Raw genomic sequence first — 26,550 nt, 5'->3', positions numbered from 1 at the left:
AGAAATTGTTTTGCGTCAGAGGGTCAACTTTTTGAATTCCGCATTTGAGATGAATAGATCAATTTGTTTGATAATATAATTTTTAGACAGCAATTAGTCATTTAAGGCGCCAGGCAATAGAGACAGGGATGTGGCTTTCAGCGGAATATCTAGGGTGAAATTTTTGGATGGATCTTTGTCGCCATCGTGCGGTTTTGAAAGGACATCTGATTATCCAAATAGATTATTGAGTTTTGTTTTCACAGTCACTTCCAATTATCCAACGTTATTATTTAAAATATTATTATTCACATTGATTACATGTTGGGTTGAGATTAATAGAATTTGATTGGAAAATATCACTTATTTTGCCAAGAAAAAAGAGGATATGACAACATCATGAACCTATTTGGGAATTTCAAAAGTAATCGATTCCACAAGTACAAATCAAGAACCATGTGTAGGCTACCTATCTGCGGTACATTTCTTGTAAATAATCGGTTTGGGTCGATTTCGGTCATGTTTTAGGTCACGTTTGTTTATGTTATCTTCAAGCACCAACCACAACGAGAGATTGTGATGACGTTGCGTTAGTAGGTCAGTGAATGTTTCTATTAGGAATAGTGAAGATGGCGGACTTGTTGGGGACTGGGCCGTCAGATCAAGAAGAAACTGAAAATGAGGACAAAAAGAAAGGGAAACGATCATGGGATGACACATCAAGATCGGGAAAAATCAGTAGAACCACAGACCTGCCAGAAACATTGGGCTTTTACGATATAAATGCAATCAGACGGGAGCAACGTGAACGTGAGAACTCAGGTGGGTTACCCAGGCTCTCAGTCGCACCCGGTCAAAACAGTACAGTAGCTAGTTACAGTATAGTACCATTATCGTTCTAGTTGGAAATAATGTTCTAAATACTGTTACTAGTGTATATACAACTAATTGTTTAAATTGCATGAAAATAATTTTAAAACGCAAGTCACCGCTACCGGCACAAAAACGTTTATGTTTTGTTATTGTTTTACTGTCAAACGAATGCATGCTCAACCAACCAAAACATGTAGGCTAGTAGTACTACAAAACGTAGGCCACTACTGTAGGTATTAGTTGCATGGGTTTTAGCGAAGGCAAACTCTCATCAAACCGTCAATCAACTAGCAACTAGTATCATACTTGTTAAAAAGTATCTAGTCATTATAACTTTTATTTGGCTTCTCGTTAGCTTGCTAGCAATTGTTTAAATCATTGTAATTATTTTACATGTCACTAATCAGGCCTCGCTCTGTAGGCAGGCACAAAACCGTTTTTGTTCAATACATTGTTTGACAAGTTGTCTTTGTTTCCAACCAACTGGAAATGATTTCAAGACCTTGTGGGGTCATTTTGTGTAAACTCAGGAGGGTAGTTTGTTTGACACCAGCAAACAATCTTGACTCTTGTGTGGCTTTTTTTTTTACTTGAGTTTTAATCAAGTAAAACCACAGTATATTCTAGTTGCTACTACACTAGGCTAGTAGTAAATCACTGGAATTGTAGCTAATTATGCACCTACTTACACCATTTTAAGGGGCGACAGGAGGTTTAGCGTTTAGAGCACCAGAGAAAATAATTGCTATTTCGAAAATCTGAGCTACTAAGGGAAAACATGTCTGTCCATTAGCAAGTCCGCTAACTGCTTCCTGGTAATTATGCTTAACTGTCATTGGGGGCGTAGGAGGGATTTTGTATTTTCCGCTGTGTTCTTATCATTGGGAAGACCAGTTTATCGGCTTCTAACGTTGTGGGGAAATATCCGTCCTGTCCACCCTGCCACTATGCCCTTGACTGTCAACAGTCATATTAACCATCATCTTTAACTCTAAAAGAAGGATTGTAACCTGTTATTTTTTTTTTTTTTTACTTCATCTGAATTCTCACAGTTGACCAAATTTAAGACAAGATATCCTCATAGGAAGGTCTAATTCAATACATGTTAGTGGTAAAGTGGCAGTCTCAGGTGCCAGTCTGAATACCGATAGGGCGACAGTATGATTTTTGTGTCTTTCCTCTTCAAAAGAGAATCTTCCTTTGCTGTGCCTTTTCACATTATGCCATATTTTGTTGCATCAGCGCTTACCACAGTTGCCACACTAACATTCATGTTGGCCTTTGTGTTGATAATAGTCTGAACAGGAACTGTGGAAGAGGCACAATAGCCCTGTGGCAACAAGCCACTGTAAGTGTTGTCATTATGTTCTTCCAGATCCGTCTCTGGCACGGTTCATGTGCGCCGAGTTGACCCGGGGCTACTTCCTGGAGCACAACGAAGCAAAGTACACCGAGCGCAGGGAGCGAGTGTACACATGCATGCGCATTCCCAGAGAACTAGAAAAGGTAGGTACTGTAGAGCCCTTGCACGCACGCTCGCACGTACGGATAACTACACAGGTTAGTTCAGAAGTGTTTGTTTAGCGTTGCCCTTGATAATGTTCTGGGGCCAGTTTTTCTGAAGGTATTCTCCTGAATTTTGCCTATCAGATAAGATTACACTTGTAGGTATAAATTGACTGGAATGGAAAAATATTTCATTTGAATGGTGATTCCTATTCTATTCATTCTATTTCCATGTACTTTTTTTTTATCAGTAATCCAGGCGGATAACCCTCGAAAAAACATCCCAAGGGAAATAGAATGAGCAGTGAATTGAAGTTAGCCTTCCGATATGTATTATGGTTCACAATAGCTTTGATGCAGTTGTCATAAAAATATAGAGAATAGTATATTTTTGGTGTCATTGCTATTGTGTGTGTTTTAACTCAATGTGTTTCAGTATACTTCCATGACAAGTGCAGGCCTAATGCACACTGTCAGTAACCACCAGATGGTGGTATTGGAACAAATTTCAGTAAAACAATGTAAACAGAGTTCAAGTGACAGTTCCACTATTTGTAAGTCAAATACGGCTTGATGAATAACTAGCCTACAATCATCTTTCAAACAGAGTATACTTTCTTAGACAGCTAGCTGTCTAGCGGTGTGACCCACATTTGTTTTTGACTAAACTTGGCCACCTGAAACATTTTCTATATTTGAACCATTCATAAAGAACAAACTTTTGTTTTGCTGCATTTATAAAATCTGTAATTTAGGCTATTTCAGTAATCAGCCCAATACAATATTGACATTGCTGGTGAAACTATCCACATTAAGTGTTATTATTTTCTGTCAGTGTGTAACATTATTATACCAGAGTTATGCAGAGATCTAGATTGGGTTTGTAATTACGCCCTATGAAGGCGTTGATGCTCGCTGGCCATCTATTCTCTCTGATGTTTTATCCCCTTGTCTGGACTAGGTTACCTTGACATAAAAGTGTGCTAATATACCGAACTGTTAAAAAGATAAAAACACACACTATTTTTAGTATATGTCTTGAAATGACATTTAGCCATTTTTACAATCGTAGTTTTATTATATTTGTCCTAGTCAAAAACTGCAAATATCTCAAGATTATTGTGTGTTTGTATTTTCCAAGTCTCTGAAAATATCTAAGTGTTTGTATTTTTCAATCATCATAATCTATACAAATAAAACCATGTATAATGTTTCATAGTTTTGAATCTATACTAATAGGTAATGTTGGTTTAGTATTTGTTCACGTATTAGGCCATATGAGGGCAAGAACAATATTGGAAGGCCTTTAGTACCCTCTGTGGGCCTTATTTGTAATATAATTTTGTATTTAAATGACAAAAATAAGGAACTTATGAAAGTTTGAACATGTGCAATTCTGAACATTTAGAATGCTGGCCTCTGGCACTATAGGTGGACTGAGTTCCAGTGTTCTGTAGCAGCTAATGAGTTAAATGTAAATCTGCAAAATGGGAGTAATAAATCTGTGTTAGAGTCTGATATCAGGAATAGTCTATCTAATCCCTCAAACAAAAACAATGCAGTGCATGCTTGAATTTAAATTGCATGCATTTGCTCAGTTTTTTTAGAGCTGTTTAGGATTTTTTTCCATGGGTGTGAGTGAGACCCCAGACCACCACCTTGAGACAGATTTGGCTACATACGTACACCAGTCTTGCCCTCATTGGCTCAACCATTGCATTCAAAACTCTTGGGTACTTAAGAATGTGTAAACAGATAGGTCATTGTGACCTTGTAGATGTAGAGGCTCTGCCTCAAAGTGAGCTACTACCTGCAATTGCGAGAAGTCGAGAGAAAGCAGTCAGGGACATACCAATGAAAGACTTGACTTGTAACTCTCTTTAAACAAACCCAACCCCCATCACTCACTTCCTGGTGAGAAACAGGAAGTGTTGCAACTCCCTCATCCCTATGGATGTTCGTTAGGCTAACGCAGAACACACTGGATCTGGCATGCGTCTAATTGCATCCCTTCCCCCTCAACATGAGGTGACTGGTCTTAGGTGGTACTTGCTATTTGAAAAGGTATGTGTGGGCTTTGTTCTTTTAGACATTTTGCTTATGAAGGCATAGCGCACATTATGCGACACATGTTTATACATGTGTCGCATACTCTTTGACCATTGATTTACATCTTTTCGAGGACTATTAAAATTCAACATGTAGGCTGTTTGAAGATCTCCTTTTGTGAAAACACTAATCATTTGACTTAATGATTGCATTTTATCTGTTAGTGTTTTGCCTATTTCACAAGTGAAGAAATGCAAAAAGAGTGAGCAAAACCGGTTCTGATTTGTGATGTTGACACATTACACACAGATAATTGATGGTTATAAAACACAAACACACATCAGCCAAACCCCCACTTCCCCTATGTGTGGCGGATGGTTATCCGTTGACTTTTACCCTGTCGTTTGTTAATCTCTCGTTAGGTTTCTTAACTGTGGATATAAAAAGTATACACACCCCTGTTAAAATGCCAGGTTCTTGTGATGTAAAAGAATCAGACAAAGATAAATCATGTCAGAACTTTTTCACCTTTAATGTGACCTATAACATGAACAATTCAATTGAAAAACAAACTGAAAGCTTTGAGTGGGAAAAATTAAAAAACTCACAATAACCTGGTTGCATAAGTGTGCACACCCTTAAACTAATACTTTGTTGAAGCACCCATTGGTTTTATTACAGTACTCAGTCTTTTTGGGTAGGAGTCTATTAGCATGGCACATCTTGACATGGCAATATTTGCCCACACTTCTTTGCAAAAGCGCTCCAAATGTGTCATGAGGATATCTCCTGTGCACAGCCTTCTTCAGATCACCCCACAGATGTTGAATTGGATTCAGGTGTGGGCTCTGACTGGCCCATTCCAAAACTTTTATCTTCTTCTGGTGAAGTCATGCTTTTGTGGATTTAGATGTGTGCTTTGGGTCGCTGTCAGCTTTCTAATGGACGCCTGAAGGTTTTGTGCCAAAATTGCCTGGTGTTTGGAACTGTTCCAGCTGAAGAAAAACAGCCCCAAAGCATGATGCTGCCACCACCATGCTTCACTGTGTGTATGGTGTTCTTTGGGTGATGTGCTGTGTTGTTTTTGCACCAAACACATATTTTGGAATTATGGCTAAAAAGTTCAACCTTGGTTTCATCAGACCATAACACATTTTCCTGCATGCTTTTGGGGGACTTGTTTGTTTTTGCAAACTTCAACCAGGCTTGGATGTTTTTCTTTGTAAGAAAAGGCTTCTGTCTTGCCACCCTACTCCATAGCCCATTCATATGAAGAATACGGGAAATTGTTGTCACATGCAGCACACAGCCAGTACTTTCCAGATATTCCTGCAGTTCCTTTTATGTTGCTGTAGGCCTCTTGGATGCCTCCCTGACCAGTTTTCATCTCGTCTTTTCATACATTTTGGAGGGATGTCCAGATCTTGGTGCTGTTTCTGTTGTGCCATATTTTCTCCACTTGATCATGACTGTTTTCACTGTGTTCCATGGTATGTCTAATGCATTCAAAATTATTTTGTACCCTTCTCCTGACTGATATCTTTCAACAATCAATCAATCAATCGTGTATTTATAAAGCCCTTTTTACAACAGCAGTTGTCACAAAGTGCTTTACAGAGACATCCGGCCTTAAACCCCAAGGAGCAAACAACAGTAGTGTTGGATTTCAGTGGCTAGGAAAAACTCCCTCTGATGCTCTCTGTGAACCATGGCTTTTGCTCTGAGATGCAACTAAGAAAATGTCAGGAAAATAGAACAGCTGAACTTTATTTGTGATTAATCAGTCACTTTAAATGATGGCAGGTGTGTAATGACTACTGTTTAACATGAGTTAGAATTTCAATTTAATTCTTCAAATTATAGGACACATTAAAAGTGGAAAAAGTTCTGACATGATTTATCTTTCTCATTCTTTTACATCACAAAAACCTGGCATTTTACCAGGGATGTGTAGACTTCTTATATCCACTGTAGCTTGCTTGCCACCCGCATGTGGTCTAGCGATGAAATCACCTGATCAGTAAGTGCAAGGTTGCTGGATCTGAAATCACCTGATCAGTAAGTGCAAGGTTGCTGGATCTGAAATCACCTGATCAGTAAGTGCAAGGTTGCTGGATCAAATCTCCGGTGAAAATTAGCAGCTCCTCGGGCACTCATCATGGCAGCCCTCCCTTGCAGATTTCCAATGCGGAGGCGTTGTATTAAATTTGGGTTGGCCTTGTGTGTAATTGGAAAGAACAACATATCTTTCTGGGATAGGGGGAAAAAATCATCTACATTTTATTGTGTATGCTGGCATTAAGAAAAGGTGGTAGGGCAGGACCTGTGCTCTCTGACCCTAGTATTAGTCTTTGTAGCTGAGCTCTGGGCTAATATATATCTTGTTATTGATTCTGCATCTTAGGCATCTTTCCCAGGCATTACTCATGATAAGGAATAGTCAGAGAATGGGTAATGATTGTAGGGGCTGGAATGTGATTGCTGGTTACATGGTGGAGTACATTTTTTGTTTTTGTCTTTCAGGCTTTAATGGTTTAATTTGTATTTATTTAGATAATCAATGAGCTTAATGATCTTGTTTTGTAGAAAATGAAAACCTCTCCGGCAAAAAACAAATATTTTGCTAATTTGTCTTGTATATTTCAGTTTTGCAGTCTCATACCCTGAAACAACATACTCATTAGGTTATATCCAAAGCAGTTACATTTAGGTTCTTAGTAGAGCATCTGACCAGTAAAATAAAGCTGCTTGATATCCTAGCTCAGAAGTTGTCCCTGAGCAAGACCATTAACATGAATTGCTGTAAATGTACATGTGTTCTCAGTTTACTTAGATGTAGACTTGATTCATGCTTGGAAAATTTTTACTTGTAAGTTAGTTATGAGATATAAACAAGGGTTCATATGGGTCTTTTCATTTTCAAATAAGTGTTTTTAATTTTCCTGCAAAGTTTTGAAGTGACGCAGTCATGCCTGGTCTGGGATTCTGTTTCCAGAGGGTGAGTATTTTTTCACTTTGTGCAGCTGCAATGAGGATAATGATAACTGTCTTCTGATAGAGATGGAAAGGCTGTTTTCTAAAAGCCTTCTCAATTTGATTTAAACTGCAAGTTAGCCTATGCCTACCTGGCAGAAAGATATCCTGGTTATTTTCATCAGTCCACTGGAAATTTGTTAAGCACAATCGCCAAACTGCTTACCACGATGGTGCAAATTTGAATAATAATTGATTGGTAAGCAACAATAAATCCTTGCAATACATGTTTTTTGTCATATATGGCTGTTACAGATGTGCTAATTAATCCCATTGTATGTTTCTGAAGCTACAGTCTCTGCCCAATTGGCCGGCCCTGGGAGCAAATCAAATGTACAGCCTATATAGCGCTAGCCAGTGTCATACATTAGATTGTCACACAGTGCAAAGTTGATATTTTGAGATGGTACTTCTAAAAACTATGATAAGATGGAAAGGCTGCCAATTAATATAACAAACCACTGTTGTTGCGTATAAATTATATAATTACACTTTTAATCGAAGCACAATTGATCAGAAATAATTGTCAATTTCATTACTCAATACATGGTTGGAACCATACTTAAAATCCACTGAAGCTTAATGGGTAGCAATGTGTATCAATAGGCGTGCCTTGTCATTGTTAAAGGCTTATATGTTTTTAATGTCAAAGAAGGTAACTATGATAATAGATAATGAGGTGCAAGTTGGGTTTTGCCTGTAGTCTGAAAAGTATCCCTTTTGGTCAGTCTCAATGATTGGAGGGCATTAGGGAGGGAAAGTTGAGTGGAGGTTCATTGTCTGCTTTCTCTAGTTAGTTGAGGCTGATCATCAGAAACCGGCATCAGTCCTGTAAAATAAAAATGGCAATTATGGAATTGTACACTCACTTAGCTGAGCCTCACAAGTACTATAACCAGTGATTTATTACCAGGGTTATTATATATATATATATATATATATATATATATATATATATATATATATATATATATATATATATATATATATATATATATATATATATAATTATTTGAAACTACATTTGAAACGGTCTGAGGACATTGGCAGGACAATTCAGGCATTGCTTAAATACAGTTATGGTATGTTGGGCCTGTCTTCTTGCTACCTAACTGTTTTTAATAGTTTCTTTTGAAAGCTTTCATTTTATGACAACTTCCGTTTTTACAACAAAGCCCTGTTTACCAGCGTCCCCGCTCAGATAATGTTGGTGCTCACTGCTCTAGATCATCCTGTCAGCCAGTCTGGCCTGTCCATGTACTATACATGGAAAATAGCTTTCTATTGTCCAATGCTGTATTTTTCAATGCTGTAATTTATTGTTAATGTTCTGGTTTTGTGTGTGAGTGTGGACTGTAGTTTTTATAGTGTTTGCCTTTAAAACTCTGTTGCCCCAAACTCTTCGAATTTAATGTGAAACATGCTTTTATTTAATGTGAAACAATTCTATTCTGCGGCTCGCCTGTGGGTATTTCAAAGGAGACGCACTCACATAATCGCTGTGTAAACCTACGCATTATTTATTACTCTCTCTCACACACTCTCACACACACACACTCTCACACACACACACACACACACACACTCACTCACACACACACACACACACACTCTCACACACACACACACACACGCACACTCACACTGTGGTTCTACTTGCTGGTAAGACGGAGCAGCTGGGTTTGACCTGTTTATGTTGTGTTCCACCCCACAGTTGATGGTCTTCGGGCTCTTCCTGTGTCTGGATGCCTTCCTCTACGTCTTCACGCTGCTGCCCTTGCGGGTCCTGTTAGCCCTGCTGCGCTTGCTAACACTGCCTTGCTGCGGCCTCAGGTGAGCCCACGTTCCGGGTCGCGTTCCGCCGGCTACGACGCGCCGAGCGCCGCAGATAGAAATACTGTGAATTAAACAGAAATACCGAATTACGTCTGTTGCACCTGATGTATTTCTGTCTGGAAACGTTCCAAAAAACTTTCCAAGACTTGTGCCGTGTTGAACAACACACACTGACCAGGAAACACTGCATGTCTTGGTCAGAAATAACCCGTGAACTACCATATCCGTCTACAGCGAAGACTAGGAGTTGGCTGTCATTATGACTGAAAGATATAATAAAAAGTATAGATCGAAAGAATGGAAAAAATTGAGACCTTTTCATGCAGAAAGACTGTGGCATTTGAAATTCAGTACTACAGAGTACCACAGAATCAAATGAACATGAGAACTAATGTCCAGGTTCATTGAGTAGTGCACTGTCTGTCCGATGAAGCTGCAGAGAGGACAGCAAGTAAATATGCTTCTAGAGACCTTAAATTCAACTCTGGACACTGAAGCCAGTTCCACTCCATTTTTTCATTGCGACCCTATAATCAGGGACCTATGTAGACCTGGGACACCAGGTGGGTGCCATTAATGATGAGACTGAATAGAAACCTAGACCTCGTAAGGTAAGAGTTGAGTGTAGAGTATGACTTTTTCCGGAGAGCCCTTCTCTCACCATCCCTCAGCTTCTCTTAACTTCACTGACACAGACGGTCTATGAGGCAAAATAATGTCCCTTTCCATCTAAATCAAGTTGCGATAAGTTTTGTAATGCACCAATGTGCTTTCTTACTTGTATGACCGTTGAATGAAGTGACATTGCAGAATAAAATGTTAAACATGAACTCAGCCTTAAGGAAAGTTAATTAACTGCATGCGGTTGCTGACCCCAGGCATACATGATTCTTTGCATTATGTTTGTGGAATTGAATTTTACCACAAGACTGGTTAAAGGGTAAAATGTAGGCTACAGTTTAGTATGGGCTAATCCATTTGAATTCACTTACATTTCGAGTTCAAAATGTACCTATCTTGTGTAGTTACCAAACCATGAGATCAAACTTCATCATTGTAAGAGATGCATGATTTCTCAAATTGGCTAGGCTGCTTCATTTGGTTCAGGTTTACTGCAGCGGAATGGGTTGGAGTCAGGCCCACTGCTTTTACAGCTGGAGTTCTCATATCTCCCCTGACTCTTCTGTCCAATAAAGCTGAAAGAAATGCCTGGAATAAAATGTAGTTAGTCGTGTATTTGTATAATCTATATTTATATGATTTCAATAGGTTTCCTATGGAGGGTTTATGATATCCCTGCCATTTTAAAACTGTAGCTATTCCCTTTAAAGTCTTTCATTATTTAAAATGTTGAACAATAATCTGTAATAACAATAAATGACTCAAACTATAATAACTATAAGCCTTTGGATGATATCGATCTCAACCTTTTTTTTTTCTTTTCCAGTGATGAAGGCTTTTATTAAAGTATGGTGTGGAAAAACCTTTAGCACTATACTCTCAAATGATGTCCCATAAACTCCCCTTCTAAAGACTTCTAGAGTGGGCAAATATATGTATGGATGTCTTTTTGTATTTAAATTAAAAGGGATAATCAAACGGGATCACCTAGATTTTCCTGTATATAATTCAAATGTTCACATAATCAATCCCTGATAAATAAGATTTGAAGGAAAACCTGATTTTGGAAAGTGAAGCTAACATATTCTTTTTGGCTTTAAATTTCACCAGTTTGGATTTGAGATCAGATGTTTCATATGAGGCAACTGTACAGTGTCACTTTTTGTATAACATATATTGTCTTACATACTGTATCTGTTTTACCGTTGGAAATTAAATTTACAAATTGTTACGGGGAGAGACAGGGAACTCACTCAGAGGGTGTGTTCAGGGTCCTGGTGGGCATTTAATTAACAAAAAGTGATGGGTAAAGGGGGGAGGTGATGGACAAATCAAAAGACAAACCCCTTTTATGGGGAAGGCGGCTGGATGGCAAAACAAATATTTACTTAAGCCAGATATAAAGTGTGTTTTTTAAGATGATCTTTGAATACTATCAGTCAGCCTATAGAAGAAAAAAGGCGGATATGAAATTGGGGGTGTGTGGACATCAGCGTTAAAACAAGTGTATGTTGTTTCTGTGGCTTGATTGCCTCTAATGCACTACAACATTTTGGATTTGATGTAGTTGTTGCAGCTGAATACAGAGTGGGCAAAAATATTTTAACATATTAACCCGCAAATGTATTTCAACACATTTTGTAGACCAACAAGCTTGATATAGTGTTGGAACAAAAGGAACATTGGACAAAATACTACACTTTTCCAAGATTTTTCTTACATAGAAGTTAATTTGTCCATAAGTGCTTATAACATCTTCCAGTGGCGATACTAAATACACAAGTTGCATTTATTTCTAAACTGCGAAACAGGCAGGTAAATACCCTTCAAATAAAAGGTGACATTATTTACACATCATATGGAACATTCTATCTGAAATGCTGGAGTACAGTGATAATAAATACATACATTAGTTTTGCTGTCCAAATACCTATAGGGAGGCGATGGGTAGTTGGGACTGCCCTTCCAGTGATCGATACATCGGTTTATTCGTTGTTATAGAAACTGTTTCACTCATTCCGATTGCTTGTAACTAGTCTCTACAAAGGTCACTCTTCCCTTGCCTTCTTTCCCTGCAGGGCAAACGTATGCCCCTACTGCAATCGGAGCAGGTACGCTAGATTCCCGCCTGCCACAGCTTCATCATTTATTTTATGTGTTTATATTTTCTCCATCTTGTTTGTCCTGATATTTAAAGCTTTGTGCTGCTAAAGTTGATCCATGCTTAGCATGCTCCATGCTAAAGCTGCTGAGGGGCGGCCATTTCGGACCGGTGAACGTGTTGACAAACATGGCTTTGCTAGCCAGGGCAGTACACGCTAAACTGTATGGTTGAAGGGCGGATATACATAGTGGACAAGGTTTCTCGTACACCCTGGATTCAATCCTTTAATGTTTTCTAAATGTTTGTGACCTGAAAGCTCCAGTGGTCCGTGCATATTGGCTTTGTATCCACCCAGGGCTTGTGGCTCATGGAGTTCTTGCAACTCCATGAGGCTGGGCGAGTTCGCTGCGGTCGATAGTCAAAAGAGCTGATTCACGAACTTTGTCTAATCAAGCAGTGTTCACGGCTTGGCAGGAGGAATGTCTCGAAGAAAGCATCTTCCAATCTTCAACTTTCCTGAGCCCATTGGAAGTTATTGCAATAAGCCAAGGTCCTAATTGGACACCACAAAATGTATATTCTCTCTCCAGAATGTTAAGTAAGTAGCCCTAACTACAGGGAAATCCTTAGCTAACTTGAGAATGGAGGTCTGTAGTTTGCAGAGGCCGTGGCAGCGTGTGTGAGCGAGCTATACACTGTAGATGCTTTGTCAAAGATACCGCCTCCTCAGATGGCCTTTGTTCTCTTTAATTCTAATTACGGTACCCTCGCTCTCTTAATCCCCACATGAACACAGAAGCCGCCATCAGTCACTGTGACTGACTACTGGTTTGATTTGTTTTATAGAGGAAAAATGTATTGAAGGATTATATAATTTGCCACCTCAAATGACCTTGCAGTTTGCTTGAAAACATCAAAAATATAATGAACCTTTCCAACTATACAGAATGAGAATATGTTTTGCATTGATTTGATGCGGAGTCTTCTTTTATTTATTTTTTAGAGTGAGAAACTTCTTGAGGGTTGCTTGAATATTGCCCTGTCAGTTTTGGGAAGCCCAAGTAGGCCGAATGTATGTTGTTTTGTTAATGTATTTTGAACTTTGCCATAAATGATAATGTGTCAGCACATGGCATCCTTTAAATCTGTGATGCCCCAAAAAAGGTTCACCTGGAACGAACCACCTTCGGCATGCTAATAACACAGTCTGGTACTTTGTCTTTTTTTTTAATTCTATTCCTCTAACACGGCGCTGACGGCTGTAGCATTTGTGGGATCCGTTTGTTGATACTGCCTGCCCTTTTGTGTCTCTGCATGGCAGCGAAGCATGACTGACATTTACCTACACACCTGTCCTCAGCTTGAGCTGGGCAGAGCCCCGTGGCTATCAGACTGACCTTGCCCCAGGGGTCCGGGCGGCCCAGGGCCTGGCAGACATTGGCTGGGCAGAGGGTACCCTTTCCCATAATGTCATTTGACTCTAAGCAGTGTCATGGTATTGGTCACGCCTCAGAAGGTGTCCTGTAGAATGTGCCAAAGTGCTGTGTCTGACTCTGTCCAGCAGGTGGCTGTATAGCGCCATGCTTAATTCTTGTTTTAGCCCCTGTATGAATTTGCATAAAATTGCCTGTGCTGTATTTTGATCCTTCCCCTTGAGGTTCTCGTGGATCTTTTGTTTGAATAAATGAAAGTGAAGCACTGATCCCTCCCAGATATTAATGAGCAATCAACAGTGACCTTGTTATGACCCCTGAGTCCATATTGCTATTACCTTCATGATAATAAACAGCCGTGTTGTTGGGTTGTCCTTTTTATTTCAGTTCTCACTGGGTACTGTTCAGCAAAGTACATAAAATATTGAATTAAGAATTTGAATTTGCAGTTCTGTACTCAAGCTCCTCTCTCACCACTTTTTTTGCCGCCCTCCCAAAATAATTTCCCGACAGACAGACAGAGATATCGAGATGTTTTGCACCTTTGTTTTGTCTCCGGTAGGGAAGGCACACAGCGTTTCATTATCTCAGTCTGTCTGTTGGGAGATTATTTGTGGAGGGTGGCTAAGACAGTGGGAGGTGAGAGAGAGGAGCTTGTGTTCAGAAGTGCGAATTAGAATATATAATCATGTATTTCATCTAACCAAAGTGTGCAGCAAGTACTGAGATAAGAAAAAAATCTAACATTGACATCTTATTATTAAGCCGTTACTTTAACAAGTTCCCCAAAGTTATTAACATGTTTTGAAGAATGTGACTTTTTTTGTGTCACTTTTTTCTTTTGCTCAGGAAGCTGAGCCTTTTTTATTCTATTGCAGAGTGGATTTCTGAGGATTGCGTAGTCAGCTCCTTTCAGTCAGGACAGACTGCTGTGGGAGTCAAACACTTTCAAAGTGTTATCCCGAAATCCATTGTCTGCGGTCTTTATTTGAGGAGTGATACCTGCCTAGAGTAGTGATTAGAGAGGTGTGACACTCGACAGTGATTAGTTGTTTTTTTCTATTATTATAATTTTTTTATGTGTAATGTAAATCAGTCTACTTACATGTACTGTACAGTAGATCAGTCTGCTTAGATGTACAGTACAGTAGATCAATTTACTTAGATGTACAGTGCAGTAGATCAATCTTCTTTGGATTCCCTTACAGAGAATTGGGCCTTATGAATAGCAGTGCTCTAACATGCTGCCAGCACTTAACTTTCAATAATCATACTAAGTACGGCCACAATACATGAACAGGTCGGCTATACAGATAATATATGGTGCATGTGTTTAACAGATTTGGTTAGCCAATTTCTACATCTCATTTCCCATTTATTTGTATGTTGAATGTTCACTCTGACCTTGATCCACTCAATTTCACGAGTCCCTTGTAAAATATGTTAATGCCGCTCCTAAACATCAGCCATGTCGTGACGGTCACTGATAACTGCTGTCACTCCTCTGGTGCCTTGACAACCCCCACCTGTGAGACGAACCTCATAGCCTAACACCAAGCTAACATTCAACCCAGAACCCACAATGCATTGTGTCATGTCACACTACAGTGTTACCGTTTGTTACTGCAAGCCGTTTGCCAGCTTGCACTGAGTAGTACAAAACGTGCGTGTGCGTGTGTGTGTGCGTGCGTGCGTGCGTGCGTGTTAGGTCTTACTAAACTCATGGGGACCAAATGTCCTGATGAGTATAGAAAACCAGAAAAAAATGTATTGACTCATTGGGACCTTTTGCCGGTCCCCGTGAGGCAAAAGTAAATTTTCCAGTTTAGGGTCAAACTTTTCCAGTTTAGGGTCAAAAGGCATTGTTGGTTAAGGTTAGGCATTACATCTAGGTAAAGTTTAGGCATAAATGTTACTTTATATGTCACTTTAAGGGAGCATGCAATTTCTATTTTCTGGTCCCCATGAGAGTAGCTGTACAAACTTGTGTGTGTGTTTTCTGTCAGTGGCTCGCGTCTCCTGCAGCCGGCCCAGGTGTGTGACATCTTGAAGGGGCTGATCATGGTGCTCTGTTACTCCATGATGCACTACGTCGACTACAGCATGATGTATCACCTGATCCGGGCACAGTCGGTTATCAAGCTCTATATCATCTACAACATGCTGGAGGTACGACCACACAGAGCTGGGAAGATAAACTGGAAACAAACTCACACCGACCGCTTATCGTAGGCTTTAGTTCTTCTTATTTTTTAGCTGATATCATTTATTGCGATAAGTCGCCTACGTTAGAGAAATGTGGAAAAGTTGTTGTTTTGAATGGTTGTTTTTCAGACATTTGGTAGCTCCGGCATTTTAACTGGTCATTTCGGTTTAAAATGTTAACACGAATAAAGTGTGGAGCACGTTATTCTAACCATCATTGTTCTAACCGTCATTGTTATATCAATACTGTTATTTCTATATATATCTCCTATACCTTGGTTGAAGTGTTTGATTAGGGCCTCTCCACACCCAGTCTCTTCAGAAACATAAACCGTTCTTGTCATCATGTCCGCCTTGCTAGTAATGACAGTTCTCATTGTAGTCCGTCATCCATTTTGTGTCAATCAAAGGTTCAAAGTCCCGTCATTAACCCACCCTTGACTGGACTACTTTCCCCCCCTGCCCAGGTTGCTGACAGGCTGTTCTCCTCATTTGGCCAGGACATCCTGGACGCTCTTTACTGGACGGCCACTGAGCCCAAAGAGAGGAAGCGGGACAGCTTAGGGGTCATCCCCCATTTCATCATGGCAGTCTTGTATGTCTGTATCCTTCACGAACAGTTAAGAAAGGCACACAGGAAGTACTGCATTGTAGAACATGACCTACCAACTTCTACTGACATTGACCTACCAATTTCTACTGACATTGACCTACCAACTTCGTCCTCTTTCAATTATATGCGCATTCTTTGTTTTACTATGCTTGTTATTCACATTTTTTTTTTTTCTTTTAACGAAACTCCTAAACATAATTCTATTTGTGAATACAATTGTGACGAGTACCCTGAAATGAACCCCTAAGCTCACAATGTTCCTCAATTGTTCCTTGATTTCCTCCCCTTGCAGGGTTTTGTGGTCCCTACTAGGATAGTTGAATCAGTAGTTGAGCGCATGATTTAATGCAGCAGATGTTGTCACTGTGTTCCGTGTTTTCCCTGAGCCCCTCTCTCAGTCCTGCATGCCATTCTCATCATGGTCCAGGCGTCCACACTCAACGTGGCCTTCAACTCCCACAACAAGTCCCTGCTCACAATCATGATGTCCAACAACGTGAGCGTAAACGCACATGCACACACACACACACACACACACACACGCGCGCACTCTCTGCCAAACACACTTGGACACACAAACATGCCACCCTGAAACTGTGAGGACACGTGGCCCAGGGTGGCCAGGCGAACATCCTCCGGCACAGACTTGGTTTCAATCTGACCATATGGTCTTTCGCCCCCAAAAAGCTTCCCTCCGCATCCTTCCCAGTTTGGTTTTCCAATAAAAGGTAACAAATGCTTGAATGTTCATTTTCGTTTTAAAAGTTGTCTGTCTTCCCTGCTTGTACAGTTTGTGGAGATCAAAGGCAGTGTGTTCAAGAAGTTTGAAAAGAACAACCTCTTTCAGATGTCCAACAGTGGTGAGTTACCGTAAAGCCCACGCGTTTATACTGTACATTAGAATGTACTTAGGAACAGTCTCTTTTCCACTGCGCTGCGGTGTTTGGCTCTGAGAAATTGCTCCGAGAGTCTTTCTGTGCTTTAGGATAAAAACCCGGTGGCAACTGATGGCTTAATCCTTCTCTCTCACTCCTCTCGCTCTCACTCATCCTTTCGAAGCGACATTCAGACCTGTTTATTCAGCTTTGATAACACTAAAGAGACGCGCTATGGATTTACTGCATCCTGAACTCGGCCTCTTTGTGCCTGCTGGCTGCATGTTTTCGTCTTTGTTGCTTACATTTGTTGCGCAAATGAAAGCAACCAAAAATAAGCTTCCATCATTTTGTAACCCTCTCCCCCTTGCAATTTGCTCGGGTCTTTGAAGACCCGGGCTGTTTAACTCACTACACATGATCCTAAACCACACAGGTTCTCCAATGAATATGATATACAATGTATTTGACAGAATGTGGGAAAATGTAAATCAGACTATATTTGTTGTTACGAATTGTGCTTGTTGGTATGTTGTTACATGTGCCTGAGTTATAAGATGTCGGAAATGCTGTTTGCGTCCTAGATATCAAGGAACGCTTCACCAACTACGTACTCCTGCTCATCGTCTGCCTCAGGAACATGGAGCAGTTCTCATGGAACCCAGGTAGCCATTTTACAGCTTTCATTGCAGAACCTTGACAGAAGCGGAGGCGTGCACGGCATCTTGTTGGAAGAAACAATTCAGGAGATGCCAGTTTTTCCGCTATCAATCACCACGACTCACAATGCCCTTTAAAAGCCTCTGCTTCTCACGGCGGGTGAGGCATGGGGGTGTTCGGGGGAGGGGATGTTGCACTACCTGACAGCTCCCTTAATAGTCGGTTAGCCCCGTCGTTCCCCATCATCAGGCACTGCCTGCCCAAACGGATTCAAGGGCGTCATCCGACGTTGTGGTGATAATGTCACGGCCCGGGCCTCATCCTGTGACCCGGACCTCACCCAAAATCATTTGGGTCGGGTCTGGTTGCAATGCACGGATAGGCAGGTAAAGAAGAGTTTACTGTCTCTTCTGCCGGGTGAATACGATAATCCTGTGGCACGATGTATTGATTCTCGGCCAAGAATGTCATTTAACGAACGACATGAACATTTTTACATTTTAGTAAGAAAGTAAATTTAGTAAGAAATGCCAGGTGTTTTTTGAGGTAAATTATATTAATCTGTACTGTAGGTTTGGAGTTTACCTGTGCACTTCTCCACCGAGAGACTTAGCTCCACTTCAGTGGTCTTGTCCCTGTGTTTCCAGATCACCTCTGGGTGTTGCTGCCCGACGTCTTGATGGTGATCACCTCTGAGGTCGCAGTGGATGTCATCAAACACGCCTTCATCACCAAGTTCAACGAGATCACGGCCAATGTACGAACGATAACACAACGATGATAAATGATTAGATGAGCAGGCGTTCAGTCAGCTGAAAGTCATTCGTGCAGTTCATAGCAGCCAGGGAACAGCGTATATGGAGGTCGATCTTCTCATCTATTTCAATGAATGCAGTCAGAGTTGTTGACTCTGTGAGGAGGAGTTGGTCATAGGGTGGAATGGTGTACTAAAGGCGGTTCAGTGAATTTAAATGAAGACATTTTTTCCAGCAGGAATATCTGTTGTGACAGGTTGGAGAAGATAGATCCAAACAAACCTATTCACACTGAACAGATACAAATGCTTACAAGATATGTGATGCATTTACAAAATAATGTAAGTCAGAAAAAGATTATTACACAAAGAGCAGTCTGATGGCTTTACAGCATTTGGCTCTTCAACAAATTAATCAAATTATTTCTTTACCCCTCTCTCATGGGCTTTGTGATCTGTGCTCGCTTTACCAGTAACCCTCCCTGAGAAATCTACCTACTGTAAGCTTTAGCTCAGCCTGCCAACACAGTCTTTAAACTTGAATATGTCCTTCCTATTCAGTTGGGGTCTAGTGTTATAAATGTTTCTCAAAGCCCAATAGTTAATCAGACTACAAAACCATAGCAATCACTTATAATAATTAACAGTATGTGTTATGTTTGTCTCTGTGATTAAGACATGGCTGGTTTTGTCAACCACAGGTGTACAGTGAATACAGAGCAAGCCTGGCCTTCGATCTTGTCAGCAGTCGGCAGAAAAACGTATGTGGTGTGTCTCCTGACCATATTGATTAAGCCTTCAGATCTGTTACCCCTACCGTTTTAATCAATGGGCTTTGTTCACTGGTGTCATCGGTTTGGTTTTGTTAATTGGCAGGCATGCACTGACTACAGCGATTCCGTCGCCAGAAGAATGGGCTTCATTCCTCTTCCTCTTGCAGTCCTGGTAAGATGATCCTTCGGGAAAACTCCCATGGCACACGGCTGAGCAGCGTTTTATTGACACATGTCGGCTAAAGTTTGTTTTCTGTAAATTTGTTGCACGCCAGTTTGGTTGAATTTATAATTACATGGCATGCTGTTGCATAGACTTGACTTACTAAAGTAACTGTTTCTACTAGAATAGAAATGTTTCAGCTGAAGATGTCGGTGTTGTTTTTCCCTCTTTTGAATTGGACAGCTAATCCGAGTGGTGATGAGCTCAGTGAAGGTTGAGGGGGCCCTCTCCTATTCCTGCGTCTTTCTTTTCTACTTGGGGTAAGTCTGAAATCAAGTCGGCATTCCTTATCGCGTCTGATTCACTTTTACACTCAGTGGCCAGTTTATTAGGAACCATGCCTCGTTCACAAAAATGGCTTGGTCCGTAAATCACACAGACCGACATGGAGGCATTCAGTTACATTAGAATTGGCACGATATATGTGATCTGGGCAACACTGAACATGGTATGGTCGTTGTTGCCAGACCGGCTTCATCCAGTATCTCAGAAACAACAGAAACAAATGGAAAATTGGCAAGAATCATGCAAGCCCATAGGTGGGCCACAATCTGGCTTGTAATGGTGCCGGAATAAAGTGGTGTAACTGGACTACACAGATGGGATGATGCAGTGACAACCACCACTGGACAATTAAGAAGTGGCCAAAAAACCTTTTCCTGTCCAATGAATGCCGGTTCAGTTCACTAGAGTGACCTGCTCAGTCTGCAGACCTCAACACAACAGCGCATCTTTTAGATGCAGTAGAACGGGCTGTCAGCAACGTTAACAGATCACTGTGCAATAAACTGCTACGGCCTGATGCCCACGTGTCAGCTTCAGCCGACACCCCAGTGGAACGGACCCAACGCCTTGTCGAATCCACGACCCAAAGAATCCTGTTCTGGAGGAAAAGGTGCTACGTGGATGTACCTAATAAAAACTGTCCGCCCAGTGTCCATGCCTCCCCTTTTCACTGGCCCAAAGAAAAACTTTCTTTGTCAGTCATGCATTACAGCATAATTCGTTGGCGTAACATTGTTATATGCGTATTTAAATGGAGCACCTCCGAAAGGCTTCCCATTCCATTGGCAGGGGTTAACATGAGTGTTTGCGTTAGTCCTTTGGCTTTGACCCAGCTTGGTCTTTTCCTTTTTGATATTTTCCCTTGTTCGACCCTATGGGCATAAACCGTGGAACAGTTGGCTTGAGGCAGAACTCATCGTCTCATCCCCAGTGCCCACTCTCGACCATTTAAAAATAGCCGCATCCCCGGCCGACCTCGGCTTCTTCACGGAGAGCACCGCTCGCACGAGTCCAGCTCAATCCCTCTGAGGGCATTTGGCCCACAGACCTAGATGTGGCTGTCTCTCTCGATTGGGTTCCAAGCGCATCATTGATCTTCAGATACGCAGAAGCCTTGTGGTAAGCCTCCTCGGCCAGTCACATTCAGCCCCACTCCACGCTGGAGACCTGAATCCATATCAACCCCTTCTTACGGCCTTCCAATATGTTTCCTCCTGTGTGAATAATGTAACAAAAGTCCAATGTAGTGAGGCCTAAAAATAAAACCTATCTAGGAGCTTAGTAAGCCTTGAAGCCTTTGATTAATGAGTAGCTTTTTGTCTGTGGATTTAGCATTTTAAAGCTTGCTTTGTGTGACAGGATTTTGGGGTGTTTTAACTAAAAAAATTCACATTCAAAAGGCTTCTTACTCAGGGCCGGTCATGTGGATATCATCACCACAGATATCAGTTACACAGGAATTCTTTTTTTCTATGTAGACTGGTGACCCTTAAGGTGCTGAACAGTATCGTGCTGCTGGGGACATCCTGTGTGTACGTGAAGCAAGCCAACATGGAGGACAAGCTGTTTGAGAAGCCCCCCACACCCGGCCCTGGGAAGACTCCCAGTAAAACCAAGAAGACATCCAGATGTGCTGCCCCTTCAGGTACACATTTAGGGACGATACCCCAGCATTTCTCTCCTATTTACCCTTTGTTTTACCAGCGAGGGAGCGGCTTCTCATTTCCAATAAGGACTTGAGTTAGTTCCTTAAGCTATGGCCAAGTTCTAGGCTTTTGCTCTGTGGTCGAACACAATCTTCTGGCATGCAGTAGAGCGTGATTTCAACCCGGCTGATCACTTCGTCTGTAGTCTACCCAGGCTCAATAGGAGACTTGGTTCCATTCAATTAGTCATTGTTCTTAGCAATTCCAGCTTGCCAGTTTCAGTCACAAGCAAGGAGATGGGTATTCCCACTTGGGTAACTGTATCCTGCAGCTACACACACACACACACACACACACCTCACCGTAATCCACATCTAAACTGCTGAAATTCAAAACGCAGATGGCTGTTCGATCTGTGTGACAGTAATTGTCAGTGGTGTACGGGCTTGTGAGCCGCTGTTTTTTCCCCTCCAGATCCCACGGAGCTAAGCCCCGAGCATTAGCCAGCGTCACCGCGTCTCTTCACATTTCTCAGTCAGTATCATATGAAATGTTAAAGGGAAAATTCACCGCTAGACACTATTTGGGGTGTTATCTCCCAACATATTTAGGATTAATTAAAGGTGTTTTGGAAATTATGTCCCAGGACGCATAGTTGATTGATTGAGCCTGGTGTCTCATAAAAAAATAAAAAAATAAAAAATGGATTCATTATTTGTATCAATTGTGGCCTTTGTGTTTTGACGAATGCTCAAGCACGACTGGTGGGTGGATACGGTTGTCTTTGTTGAACAGGGTCTTTGATCTGAACATTGATCCTACCTGCCAAGACATTGCGGGATAGCCAGATTTACATGTTTTCTGTCTTTCTAAAGACTGCAAGAAATGTAGATGGCCTGTTTCCACCAGTGAAATGCAGAAATGCTCTTATTATTTTAGGAAATCACAATTTGGATGTGTCTTGTAACCATATTCATTATCATTAGGGATGCAACGGTACAGTGGGCCCACGGTGTGGTACGTATCGTTTGTGGGTTACGGTAACGGTAAACTTTCAATAAGAATGACTTCATCATGTTAGAAGTGTTTCCACTCGAATAGCCAACAGTGGCAAAGCGATGCTTGCAGACTGTACTTTGTTTATGGTCTTCTTACCCTCGTCGTCATATTGAACACTGAATCCAAAATGTTCCCACACAGGATTTGAAAGGCGGCAGTGCCTCTTCAAATTTCCTTCTCTCTGTCTCGCTAGCGTTTGCCATTGGCAAGTTGTGTCTCTTCATGGGGCGCCTGTAGGGAGGTTTCCTACTGAGATGTCATTGCAAATCGTCCATTGGTTGTTTAAGGGAGAGGGGGTTGCGGTGACTGCTATTGGCAAATTTTTAGATGTTGCAGTGGAGTAGTTTGACAGCCCTCAGGAGCCCCCTAACAGCCTGGGGCCCCAAGCAGTTGCCTGCCATACCTGTTCACAAGCTACACGTCTCGTTCTGTGGATCTGAATCTACAACGTGTGTGTAGTCTGCAGGGAAATTATAAGAAAATTACCCGCATATCGTAATTCCCCGGTTCACGTGTGCATATTGAAATGTAAGGGCCGTACTGACCAGTTCTACAACGTACCCGGTACGGTTCCATCCCGTATATCCCTCTACATGTGTAGGCAAAATGGAGCACCAGAGAAATGTCCCTTTAAAGCTCCCAAACTATAAAAATGTGAATGAGAAAGTCACTGAAGCCTGAAGGTCTGTGCTGCTGACTAATTAGACTCTCTCCACCTATAGCCTACTTTGCTAAACATGTCTATCTTTCTGGACTCTGGTCATTAGGGCAAATTTATGTCTGAAAACAAGCATCTGTCTTACTCAACAAGGTCAAGTATTTGTCACCTGTTTTGGTCCGTTCAGTTCTTCATGCCTAATTAATACCTCCCTGAAGAAATGGGTTAGTCTGAGCTCTCGTTCTTTTCTAACACCCATGTGTTGTGTACCATATGTACAGGTCTCTGCCCCTGAAGAATGACAATGAGTGACAAGTTCCCCCAGGCTAGGTGTCATAGAATCTTCCACCGAAAGCATATGGGTACTTCTGGAAAGAACCGATAAAGACCTCTGTGGGTTTTCTAATCTTGGCCTCGTTGCCTTTATTTTTTATTTATTTAACGCGGTCCACAGAATATACTTGCCGTGCCCTCGCAAACTGACGCAGATTTGTATATGCTCGTGATGCGCGTCAGCATCCAGGACGAACGTCTGACTTTATACAGTTGTAAACCGTTTGCTGATATGCTGCTGGTTGTTCAGATAGGTGTTTAAATAAACGATTCTTTGTTTCATCAGGTGATCTGTGGTCCCAGCATTCCTCTCCTACTCCTTCCGGCACCTCCTCCATCACCAGCCAGCCTACCCCCGCCCCTGCCCCCCAGGCTGAGACTGCAGCACCTCCACCCGACCCTTCCTCCCCAGTCCCTGGTTCTACCAGCCCGGAGCCAGACCAGGACAACCACGCCCCGTTGCCCCCTGACACCCCGGAGCAGAAAGAGGGTGACGGGATCGAAGGCACCGAGCTGAAACACAGGAACACTAAAAAAGACTTGCTGGACGTCGATCGATTCACGATATGCGGAAACCGGATCGATTGACCCGCTGACCACGCCCAACAGCGATAGTCACTCAGGATAGGCGGTTAGCCAGACGCGTCTCAGCACTCCGGCTCTCTAAGCCAAAGCCAGCGGAAGCAGAGTATATTTATTATGTTAGACATACAGTAAGTTATTGACCTACAGTAAGTTAATGCAAACTCTGCGACAGGCTTTTTAATGGAATTCGACCTGCTGTGTTTCTGGCCCTGGGGTTTGAGACTCGACAGCGAGAACTTCAGAGTACCGCAGAAATAGTTGTTTCCATGGCAACCCAGCCGTGTGCCTGTCTGTACAAGAAGTGAGCGAGCGTGTGTGTGTGCGTGTGCGTGTGTGTGTGGGCGCTCGCACACAAATGTGGAACATGACAAATGGCAGCCTTTTTTCAGATACTCATCCAGCAAAAGAAGAACAAAGTGATCTGTCAATGTTATGCTATTTATTAAATAAAAATTACTGAAAACGATAAACTTTACTAATTAAACAGTTTTACTAGATTTTCTTAGAATTTACTAGTATAAAATATCACGTTTGATACAAGCTCCATTGACTTTAAAGACCATCTTCACGTTGACACTTTTTTAACAACTTTCTTTAACCTCCGGAGTTGCGCTAACTCTTAAACTGCATTGCAAAGGTGCGCCATTACACCCTGGTTAAGCTCCATCTCATGTCTCAGTTGGCTGTGACCAGGAGTACCACTGGGTGTCAAACAGTTGCTATTCCACAGTCTGGGTTAGGGGAGGAAGGAGCTGGCAGGGTAATCCTTGTCTAACCTCACTGTAGTGACTCCTTGTGGTGGCCCAGTTGACTGCCATCTGACTGAGGTCATGTCACTGTTGAGCAGGGAGCCAGGTATCTCACAGAAATATACATCTGAAACATCAGGTTGTCATTCCACTCCCCTGTGGGAGAAGTCCAGTGGCCTGTTATTAGAAGCCTATCCAGCAAGAGGGAACTGCATTGACATTTTATCATTAATTGAACATCTGATCTCAGTACAGTTATCTCTTCCAAAACGTAGGTTATGTCACGAGCAGAGTGGAATTAAGCTAATTTACACTTAATTATTTGCCAAAGTTTTTAAACAAATGTAGAACACATAGGAGAACAGTGGTAATGAAGCTATAACACGCCAATATTGTCCAGTGGGATTTCGCTAGATTGAGCTGGGCTCTGCCTAGCTTATTTTCTTAGGTTCTGCCAACTCGGCTTAATTTGCAATTACATTTAAGCTGTTTAGCAGACGCTGTTAGAGTGACTTGCAATAGTGGAGTGCAAACATTTCCATGATACCCACGGGTATCAAACCCACAACGCTGGTGTTAAGGGCCATGCTCGTTTCAAGTCAGCTACACTACACTTTCACTAATCTACCATTGGAAACGACAACGTGTGTGCAGTCTGGATTTAGTCCAACAGAGATTGTTTGCAATATATAGTAACTGTTACCGTATTTAATTTGCAATCCCTTTTGACTTCGTAGAAGTTCGTGATAGCATTTTATGAAGGCAAGAATCCATAGTTTGCGCTATTCCTTGGTGGCAAATGTTCGGTGGATTTTTGTCATGAATGTTTACACGAATCTACCCATTTTGTCTTAAATACAACGAACAGGATTTGTAAAAAAAAAAAAAAATCTTGGACATTCGTGCACTTGTTTACGTTTACTTCGCCAGCATTTCGGAAGCAGTATAATCCAAACAGTGCGTATATGTTTGCCCATGCTTTTAAATTCGGGTTGTACCATGCCTTAAATGAAGTTCTTTGCTTTGTTTTACCTTTGATGTTACAGTTCTTTACGAGTAAACAGGCGTGTATTACTTTGGCTATGGACCACCAGAGACCAAAATCTATATTAAAGGCTTGATTTTCATTTGTTTTTAACACATTACTGTGTAGTAAGTGGGAAATTAAAAATGTGTAAATAATAGGACGTTTTTGCGATACTTCAACATCTTGCCATAATGTTGCAGCTGTTGTTCTTCAATCTAGTCTGTGTTTGGAAATATGAACCACGGAACCATAGAGTAGAATTATCCTACAGGAAATGGAACGTCAACCGTCTTGCTATGTTGTCTTTAGGCAGGAGCTTTACATTACACGTCGTTATTCCACAATTATTAAGTATATGATTAGCGTGAGCACAAGCAGCTATACTATTCTGTTTTCCATGGAAAGACTGGGTTCTTACTGCACTAAGGAAACGGGCTGGCATCAACTTTTCAAATTCGTACACAACCCTAATGGCCCCAATTTAAAACCAAATAGACTCTAACCCTGTTACAGACTTACTGTTTGATGATAATGGCATAGCTGTGTTTCCACGGGTACAGGTCTTTGGTGTATTGTAAAACCAGTGGTCTTCAACTAGTGGGGCACGACCCAATGTATCTTTCGGGAGGTTTTGAATGGGTATTGGAGTTGAATAAATTATAATTAATGAA

General features: G+C 41.5%; 1 protein-coding gene across 3 annotated transcripts; it reads left to right on the top strand.

Annotated features, from left to right (window-relative positions):
* Positions 1 to 532: 532 nt before the first annotated feature.
* On the top strand, positions 533 to 26,550 carry tapt1a (transmembrane anterior posterior transformation 1a). 3 transcript variants are annotated; one of them, XM_020045226.2, is made up of 15 exons: positions 533 to 801; positions 2,228 to 2,358; positions 9,155 to 9,273; positions 11,976 to 12,008; positions 15,441 to 15,603; positions 16,140 to 16,242; positions 16,651 to 16,748; positions 17,043 to 17,112; positions 17,712 to 17,792; positions 18,435 to 18,544; positions 19,243 to 19,302; positions 19,418 to 19,486; positions 19,721 to 19,797; positions 21,301 to 21,467; positions 23,805 to 26,550. In XM_020045226.2, the coding sequence occupies exons 1-15, from the start codon at positions 585 to 587 to the stop codon at positions 24,104 to 24,106; spliced, it is 1,800 nt and encodes a 599-aa protein (XP_019900785.2). In that variant the 5' UTR covers positions 533 to 584; the 3' UTR covers positions 24,107 to 26,550. The 3 variants fall into 3 exon arrangements, with proteins under 3 accessions (XP_019900785.2, XP_019900784.2, XP_010895499.2); XM_020045225.2 differs by having other exon boundaries at positions 535 to 801; positions 16,107 to 16,242; XM_010897197.4 differs by lacking the exon at positions 11,976 to 12,008 and having other exon boundaries at positions 537 to 801; positions 16,107 to 16,242.

Source organism: Esox lucius, chromosome 4, assembly GCF_011004845.1.
Source record: "Esox lucius isolate fEsoLuc1 chromosome 4, fEsoLuc1.pri, whole genome shotgun sequence".
NCBI lineage: Eukaryota > Metazoa > Chordata > Actinopteri > Esociformes > Esocidae > Esox > Esox lucius.
The sequence above is the reverse complement of the archived record's forward strand: the minus strand, read 5'-3'. Positions and strand labels throughout refer to the sequence as shown.